Raw genomic sequence first — 10,000 nt, 5'->3', positions numbered from 1 at the left:
CTAAAATCACGAGGAAATTCAATCCTGGGTATGATAGTTGAAGAAAAGGAAACAGCACCCTACGAGCTTTGTTACAAATAGATAAACACACACACACATGAACGCACAAACATATCTGAATATGCTCAGCTTTTTTATATGCATATGGAGATCATAAACCTTTAATGCGATTTAATTTTCTTTAATACAGGTACAAGGTGAAACAATTTGTAGGATAGGTAATACAAAGATGGAATTTTGTTATACTCGTATATGCAATTAAGTAGGTTCTATTTTTCTCTTCTTCATATATATCGTCTATTAAACTCCACTGTTCAATTTTCTTTTATATGAAAATCATCTTCATTGTAATTCGCTCAATGTATCCCAAATTTGTTCTTTAGCTCTACGCGATAATATTGGCCATCATCACCATTTTAACGCAGCTTGGTTTGTCTTGTTTCTTCATCAATCATTGTTGTTGAAGTGTTCTTCATTAAATCTCATTTTCCCTTAGCAAAATTACAAGATTAATATTAATATTATGATGATGGTACTACCATTTTGTTACCACAATACAAGTCTAGCCACCTCATTTCTAATTGCACACCCACAACCACTGTAATAAAAATTGTGACTGCCGTTCTTGAAATGCATTAATATGGTGTAACTACATTCACTGTAAGCGTACTTTTATTTAACTAATGTATTTTGATCCTCTGTCGAGAGTTGATTTAGGGTTCTCCTTTATGTTCCAGGCAAGGCGGGAGTACGTCTCAAGTTATCATGAGGATCCATATGCAGAGGCCTTAGGAGCTACCTTGCAGATTCCTGCCAGCGAGGTAAGCAGATCCTTACTTGTTAACCCCTTCCGTACCGAGTGGTATCCATTAAAGTTGACGCCAGGCTATCTTAGTTCGATGTGTGATCTATAGCAATTTTTGACGAGGACCTGTACGTAGGAATATAAGGGTTACCTAGTCGTTTCCTGCCAGCAAGGTAAGCAGATTCTTCCTTATTAACCCTCCTCCGTAACGGAATGCATTTATACCTTTATTTAGTCTGATGACAGTATATTTCATTCCTATTTACATTAACCCATTGGCAGCTAGGGTGTTAATGCTCGTTCGACTTTGGTTCAAGACTTGGACAATTCTGGTGAAATGGTACACAATTTATAGGCTTTCCTCTTTGTATGTTATCGCTGTACGCCGATGTTGGTTCGTGTTTGATAGGTGCTGTGAAACGTGGATGCATTTTACCATAAGTTGATAGACATCAATTTTTTTTTTTTTTTTTTTTGTGTATTTCAACAAAGGATGAAGAGAGATTGATCTCTACACCGTGATAGAGGAAACTAATTAAAGAAATATACAAACAGCTGTGTTGAGACTTTTTTATGATGTAAGGTTTCTGTGTTATCACTTATTCCATAGCCATATGACGTTATATATTTGTTACCATGATGTCCTCCGTTGTTCAATGTCGACAATCGATGTTGCACCGGGGTGAGATGATACGGAGGACCAACAGTCATCCAGGCCACAGGACCCCCTTCCACGTCGCTGATTGTTCCAGTGGAACAGCAAAGCTGCTACAGTTTGGAAACAGCTCTGTTGCCTAAGTTGCCATACTTGATGCTAGAGAATGTAAACTTTCAGGAATCTTTGTTGGAACAAATACAATTCAGGATTCACGGTAACATAGCCGACTATGTAGAAAAAATATATTCAGTAGCCAATAAGTAATTAGAAAGATTAATTATGTATTTTACGAAATACAATAAACTTATGACCAATATATTTTTATCAGTGTTGAGCCATTTTTTGGTTGACTGATAAACACTATAGCTTTCCTGAAAAAAAAGAGAAAACTGAGTGCGAGAGAGACTTGGAAGTTCTAGTGAGTCCGGACCTTAGAACCAGGAAACAGTGCATTAGCGCCAGGAATAAAGCTAACAGAACATTAGGTTTCATTGTAAGGACGGTAACGAATAGAAGTGCAGAGGTTATTATCAAACTCTATCTAGCGATAGTTAGACCAATCCTTGACTATGCGGTACAGTTCTAGTCTCTGTCCTACAGAATGGACTTCACTACAGAATTAACTAGAATTAGTACATAGAAGAATGACCAAAATGATACATGGACTCAGAAATTTCCCTTACGAAGAGAGGTTTAGGCATCTTAACTTGTGATCTAATAGAGGTGTTCAAGTGGATCAAAGGCTTTAACAAGGGTGATGGAAACAAAGTCATCATATTTAAACAACAGGGCAGGACTCGCAGTAATGGATTTAAACGGGACAAATTTAGATTTAAGAAGTAAATAGGCAAGAACTGGTTTACTAATAAGGTGGTCAACGAATGGAATAGACTTAATAACCATGTGGTAAGCGCTGAAACTATCAGTTGTTTTAAGAAACGATTAGACAACTTTATGGATGGGGATGACAGGTGGTGATGGATACGGGGCTGCTTATGGTCTCTTGCAGTCTCCTTAATTCTTATGTTCTTATGAAAAATACAAGTTGTTACCATTTTGAAATTAGCCTGTGTAACTTTTGGCTCTGAGAAGTTTAAAGGCGTAGAAAATTATTAGATTTTTTAATAGCAGACAACAAAGCTCATATTAGTTAATAATTTTTATGCACAACATACAAAATCTGTGTGTGATTTTATCTTATATCTATTCTAGAAATAATTTAAGTTGTGTAGGCGTAAAGTTTGTAAATGACTTAAACTATTCTACAATGAAAAAGCATTCTGAAAATATGCGCGCTGGTCTGTAACAGATAAAGAAAAATATATATATATAGTACTACAGTTTTAAATAGTATAACACATGATCCTCTTTCCGCAAAATTATTACCATACTATTCATTGTTTTAATGTCATGATATGTTCATCTAATCAGCATTCATTTTAATATCACTTACATTTTATACAACTTTTCTTTGTTTTTCTTGTCTTCTAAAGTCCCCTTCCTGCAGAGTGGAACACAAGTGAAACCCCATCGACCCCCCAGACACCATCATCCTCACGACTTTCTCTTGCTTTGGCTTCACTGCCCGTTGCCATGGAGATGATTGAATTAGCTGAACGTTGAGACGTGACAGGGCAGGCACTGCGCAGTTTGCATGGGAATAAATCTCCACCTTTAATCACTAGTTAGGACTTTGCTCATATGAAAAAGACAATGTATTCCCCATAACTGTATTTTCTTTTAAGGATTTTTTGATAACCTATTACTAATATTTATAGCTTTTGATTTTCACATAATCTGCATTACATTTTCTCCACGGTTATCTATATTAGTTGACAACCATGAAAAGTTGTAAGATTTCATGAAAGTACGTGAGATCTTTGAGAAAAGGTTACTAAACACTTAAATTACACAAACCACTTTTGTATAACCGTTCAATGGGACGAGACTTAACAGTGTACGAGGTAAGGAACTAAACTAAAATCTAAATAAAATTTCTGTGAATATTCACCATGTTACTGTTTCGTAAACAAAGGGACGGATCTTGTTACTCATTAAAAGCTAATTCAAATTTCGGAGATTGAATATCATGTGATTCCATAAGTCGGCAGAAAATTGTATCACAATTATTGAAATACTTTGAAACTTTATTCTTCCTGCTTCTATTGCATGCTGGTTCTTTGGGCAACACGACGGTGCAATTTTATTCACTTAATATTATATCGCAATAATTTTGCAGATTTCTTTGCTGGATTTTTCTTTCTTCTTTTTACAGAATCGTCGCATTCACTCACATGGACATATACAGTACTTGTACAATGTATAATGTACACTTGTTGTATAGCAACCTTTATTTTCTATAATTGTAGCTCTTCCATGATGGTCCTGGTGTTTTGCTTGAAGTACGCGAAGTAATGTCGTTTGTTTAGTATGGATCAAATCAGTTCTTTACGGAAGAAAAGGAAATCAGATGAAGTCGAGCAATAACTATTCAAAGTACCACTCTTAAGTAGGCGGGATACAGTGTCACATTTGTATGATTCGGCCTCCATAATTATCATTAACCCTTTTACGGGCAGGTATCTCATAAGTCAAACAATCAGCCATTTTGAGTCCACTGTTGACCAAAGGACTCTCTCCTGCCTTTCCATGACTGACATGACTGCACCAACTTCTGTCGCGTCACTCCTGCAAACTTTCCTACCTCATCTCTCCACCTTCTGTTTGGTCTCCCCCTTGCACGCTTCCTGTCGCATAGCATCCACTCAATAATATGCTTCATCTCTTATCATTCGTTTGCGCTAACTTACCTGTTCGATCCCACTTCCTCTCTTTTACCGTCTCCACAATATCTTTCACTTCAATCTGTTCTCTTAATCAATTTTTCTCTCTGTCTTTCAGGGCTATTCTCGAGTATCTCACATATCATGACACTCGAGGAGCATACCATTTTTTTTTTTTTTTTTTTAGAAAACACACAATAGACTATTATGACTAATCAGAAGTAGATCCAGCTGGCCATAGTACCGTGTTATGATCCTGGGTCCAAGTTTATATATCTGATGCAATATAATTGATCTTAAAAGTTTTGTAATTTCAACTTTTAGATTTAATGCTAGTAGTTAGAGAACAAATTGTGGTAATAACAACAAATTAATTATGCATAAATGAAACTATAAATTTTTTCTTTATATGATAGAATAAAGAGTTCTAGTTTTGAATACCCTTTTTGCTGGTTTGAATTTTGAATATAGGCCCACCCTTAATGATATACATCTCAGTAGCACTGGTTTCTAAAACTCGTATCATTTGAACCCGGTTTCGAATCTAGCGGCTACAAGTAGCTACCATTTTACCAAAAAGAGCATATAAACACACGAACATAAGAATGGAGGTCTGTTCTTGGCATTTCCATGTCAGCTATCACATATCATCCCCATATATAAGTCTATCTAATCTTCTCTTAATACAAACGTTTCAGCGTTTAGTTTATGGTTACTATGTCTATTTTATCCATTAACCACCGAGTCGATAACCACTTCTTGCCTAAATCCTTTTTTAACTTAAATTTGTCCAACATATATCCATTACTACGAGTCCTGCCCTATTGCCTTAATATCATGACCTTGTCTGCATCGCCCATATGAACATTGATGTGGTAATCTTGATCTCACATAAGTTCCCCATCTCGTTCTTGACTGTCAGATGAATCCTCTCTGAGAACTTTATAACCTTTCGTATAGTCCCTGTAGTTTTCACTTTATTTATCTGTTATTTATTATCTCCCATAAGCCTTACGCCATTTACTGGGTATTCTTTGATATATAATTTTGTCTCATGACGAACACTATATATTTTGTTCCAACTACGAATCTGAGATTCTGTGTGCTGAGAGAAGTTGTATCTCCCGCATAAAAAAAGTTTGTTCTTAGCCAGAACAAAATTCATGATGTATATCTCTGTCCTGAACGGGAAAAGATGATTCTCAGAATTATGCTATACAAGCTGCCCTTTTATATTCCCTAAAAGCTGATGTGGCCATAATACTTTACAGCTACATAAACTTTGATTATAACAAGTGTGACGCCACTGCTGCCAACGCGCCATTATGCTGACGCACGGTTGGTGCGGATACGTTATTGTTAACTGATACCTCCGTGTTCTCAACAATATAGATCATTGTTGGAAGTGTTGTTATCTGCCTGTTGTCTTTCATGTTTTGTCACTATGGGGTTTCACTATGCTGGTATATTACTACCATTGTATCGATGACAAGAGTTTGACGTCAATACACTCTCTGATGTGCTATTGCTATTATTTTGTCATGAGTGGGTTGCTGGATTTTTATTGTTTGTGAGATGTATGGGAGAAAGAACGAGTTAGATATTTACAGCGTAGTCTCTATGGCAGACTCTCGAATGTATGTTCCAGTTCCCATGTTGTTGTGGAAAAGAAAGCTTTCTCTTTTACAGATCAGATACATCTTTAAGGCATACAGTCTTGAGTGACCCTCTGGAGTACCGGTATTGCTTAGATCACATCCATCCTAGTGCAACTTTAAAATGAAGTGAGGTCTTCGTTACACACCTTTAATGCAGTATGACTGCGTCATGACAGTTCTTGGCTTGCATTGTCTTGTTGTTTGAATTCACACCCGTGCATTGTAGGGAAGCGGTGATGCAGGGTCTCGGTTCAGTGCTGTAATTACATCCAAAAAGATTATTCATCCACGTTTGCAATGCTGATTACCATGATTCCAGGAAGGTCCCATTGGTCACTCAAAAATGCTTTGTCATATGAAAACAGAAATCCTGGTTTTGAATACGGAAACGTTAAACAGAAACAGTAGGATAGAAATTACTTGACCCACCAGGAGAAATTGTTATAAACATGGCTTAAAAAAAGTTAGAATTCTTTGTTGGAGAAAATTCCTTTAGCATAAATCTAATTAATGTGCATGAAGAGAGGCATCTACCGCTAACTTTATTCATTATATGGAAAAAATAAATATATTGCCATAGACACCTCCATAGAGGAAAATTGAACGAGTTCATGAATTATATTGTCACTGTTGAATCTACGTCCGTAAATTCAATTATTTTTGTAATCATCTTCACCACATGTTAAGCGACGTAAGCAATAACGTTCGAAAAAAGTGTCCAAGTACGACAACTCCTGTGAATATACCATTCAGCTTGGCAACAGCCATCTCTACCACAACACTAGCTACCACAACCACAGCCAACACCACACTCCCATTCGCCAGCCTCCTCGCAATAATTTCATTTCCTGCGGAGCCTCGATCTTTACGCTTTTTTTTTCTGGGTAGAACTTTTACTATTTACTTCTTTTTCGTAGGTAAGGGGGAGCGTGTGGATCATATGACGGGCTCAAAGAGCTAGGGAGGATGGAGTCTTATGGCAAGGGGTGGTAGGATGAGGAAAAAAATGGATTGCCAAGGGGGGTTGAGGTGGTAAACGGGAAAGAAAAGAAAATGAAGAAAAGGAGGAAAAAAACATCAAGCAGTGGGCAGAAAGAGGGAAAATAAAAGAAAGAGAGTGGAACAAGGAACAGAGGAAGGGGAGAAAAGATAAACGGATGTAAGAAAAAAAATAGAAAGCGAGAAAGGAGAAGGGAAAGAATATGAAAGGTAGCAAGAATAGAAGGTAGAATTTGGGCCTGATGAGAGACAAAGAGACAGACAGACAGATAGATAGATAGATAGATAGATAGATAGATAGATAGATAGATAGATAGATAGATAGATAGATAGATAGATAGATAGAAAGGTAGATAGATAGATTGATAGATAGATAGATAGATAGATAGATAGATAGATAGATAGATAGATAGATAGATAGATAGATAGATAGATAGATAGATAGATAGATAGATAGATATGTAGATAGATATATAGATAGTTAGATAGATTGTGAGATAGGTATACAGATGGAAAGAGTAAGAGAGAGAGAGAGAGAGAGAGAGAGAGAGAGAGAGAGAGAGAGAGAGAGAGAGAGAGAGAGAGAGAGAGAGATTATATGAATTATTAGGACTGTTCAACGTTTTCGAAAAAATCATCATGTAAAGATTTATTTCGGAAGTTATGTGCCATTATATACTAAGGTGGTCGCAATATGATAACGTATTGCTGTGCAGTTGCAAATATTTGTCAATAAGTTAACTTGAGAATAAATAAACTATTGTGAATATGAAGTTGGCAGAATGAAGTGAATTTTTATTTTATTTATTTATTTATCTTATTTATTTATTTATTTTTCTTTATTATTTTTTTCTTGCATAGGCATGGCGTTCTTTTCTACATAAAAAATGATTGTACAGAAAAAAATATAACACAGACACACACGGGAAAATACTTCTTTAAGAAACATTAGGTTTAGTAGCAGGAGGTAAAGATTAACAAAGGTCAGAAAACCGAGAGTGAATAAAATGATTGCTGTGAAAAGCAAAATAGCAACTGAAATGGAAGTATACACAGGTTCAACAAGATTCGGTTAATATTGATATCTTTCTCAGCAATAGGTAATATTCTATGATTTCTGTGATGAATGACACCATTGTAAACAAGAATGTTCACAATTGCTAATTAAATGTAGGAAAATGCTAGAGAGCTGTGACAATGTTTATGAATGTGAAAAATGTGCTTGTAGTAAAGAAATCAATCTCAGTCATTGGCAATGAATTCTAAGACAGATTACCTTGAACAACTGTTCAATAACATTCAAAATCACCATATCAGTAGAAATTGGGGAAAGAGCTATGAAAATGACACTTATTTAATTAAATTGGAAATAAAAACGAAGAACATATGAAAATGAGAAAGCTGTAAGCAATAAAAGATAATGAACAAAGTTAGCTCCATGTGGAAATTTTAAGACAAGCTCAGCAAGGCCATACGCTAGTGAGTTTTGATGATACTAGAGAAATCAAAGAGAGAGATTGACAACTTTCAGAACAAGATAAACGTGACAATTAATAGATAACGGAAACCCATGCCAAAGATTAAAGTGTAACCACTTTGAAAATTATAAGTGTCTAATTTTAACCGGAATATGTTCTTAGTACTTATCAAAGTCAATAACAGTTAAAAAAAACTACACGAAAACTCTCTAATTTTTTATTTATTGCAATTTGAAATCACGTCGCCTGCTGTAAAACGTTCGTCTGCTACAACCACTCTTGTAAAACCTACCCGTGCGCCATCTGCTTTGCAATGACGTCAGAGATTCTATTCATCCCTCATGGATTCTCATTATGTTTGATTTATAGCCATTGTGTTGAGTGTCGTAGGCTATTTAATAACAAATTTAGGAATTATGAAAATACGGAAAGAACGACTGAGTAAAATACATGACTGAGAAGAAAGGGAAACGGGCAGGGGAGTAATAATATATTAATATCATATAGAGCTCATAGAGAAAGGCAGGAGAAGAATGCTTAGGAGAACAGTACAGAAAATACATGGGGAGGTAAATAAGGATGCTTGATCCTCATACAATGATACTAAATGGCCAATTTATCAGCATTATGCAAAACAAATGATATGAGGTATCGTTTTTTAAGATTTTTTTTTATTAAATATATCAGATAAATATTTTTAGAAAAATAAAAACAGGATAAATAGTAAAGGTATAACAAAGAAATTATATAGAAAGAATATAACAAAAGTTAAAATAAAACAAAACAAGGCAGAAGTTAGGGCGCACAATTTAGGAATAATTAGGAAAAAAGATATAATTTGCTGGAACGGATACTTGTAGTAAATCTTTTGATTTTATATGATGTGTAAGCAATGTAAAATAATGCATTTAATTTGTCGTATAAAAAAACAATTCGTTTTATCTAGTAGTAACGAATGACCACAATTAACTTTGATACTGGCACACTATGATCGAAATGAAAAAAATATCTGTACTCCGCTGTAGACATCATTGTTTACAAAGCTTGTGGCATCTAGGAGGCGTAGCGTGAGCGTGATGCAGGATTATCTAGGAGCACACTGTACAAATATTGAGTGCATCATTTATTAATCCTTACTCTTTTGAGTACCCAAAAACAGTATTGTAGAACTAACATGGAAACAGGTAAGCACCAATGAAGTACTAATGTGAGAAAATTTTCAGGGAAATACTTTGGTTACAAATGATAGCCTATAACTATATGTATGTATGTATTTATGTATGTATGTATGTATGTATGTATGTATGTATGTATGTATGTATGCAATAATAATAATAATGATAGTAATAATAATAATAATAATTATAATAATAATAAAAACAATAACAATTATAATAATAATAATAATAATAATAATAATAATAATAATAATAATAATAATAATAATAATAATAATAATAATAATAGTAATAATAATAATAATAATAATAATAATAATAATAATAATAATAATAATAATAATAATAATAATAATAATAATAATAATAATAATAATAATAATAAAAATAATAATAATAATAATAATAATAATAATAATAATAATAATAATAATAATAATA

At 34.3% G+C, this 10,000-nt stretch overlaps 1 protein-coding gene across 1 annotated transcript in view; it reads left to right on the top strand.

Moving 5' to 3' along the window:
• The window catches only part of LOC143027710 (uncharacterized), a 622,840-nt gene that overhangs the window by 226,632 nt on the left and 386,208 nt on the right, over positions 1-10,000 (top strand). Inside the window, exon 5 of the mRNA XM_076189179.1 lies at positions 738-821. Coding sequence (XP_076045294.1) covers positions 738-821 — 84 coding nt within the window. The remainder of the gene's footprint in view (positions 1-737; positions 822-10,000) is intronic.

Source organism: Oratosquilla oratoria, chromosome 8 (genome assembly GCF_046742065.1).
Source record: "Oratosquilla oratoria isolate Oo_2021 chromosome 8, ASM4674206v1, whole genome shotgun sequence".
Taxonomy (NCBI): Eukaryota; Metazoa; Arthropoda; class Malacostraca; order Stomatopoda; family Squillidae; genus Oratosquilla; species Oratosquilla oratoria.
The sequence above is the reverse complement of the archived record's forward strand: the minus strand, read 5'-3'. Positions and strand labels throughout refer to the sequence as shown.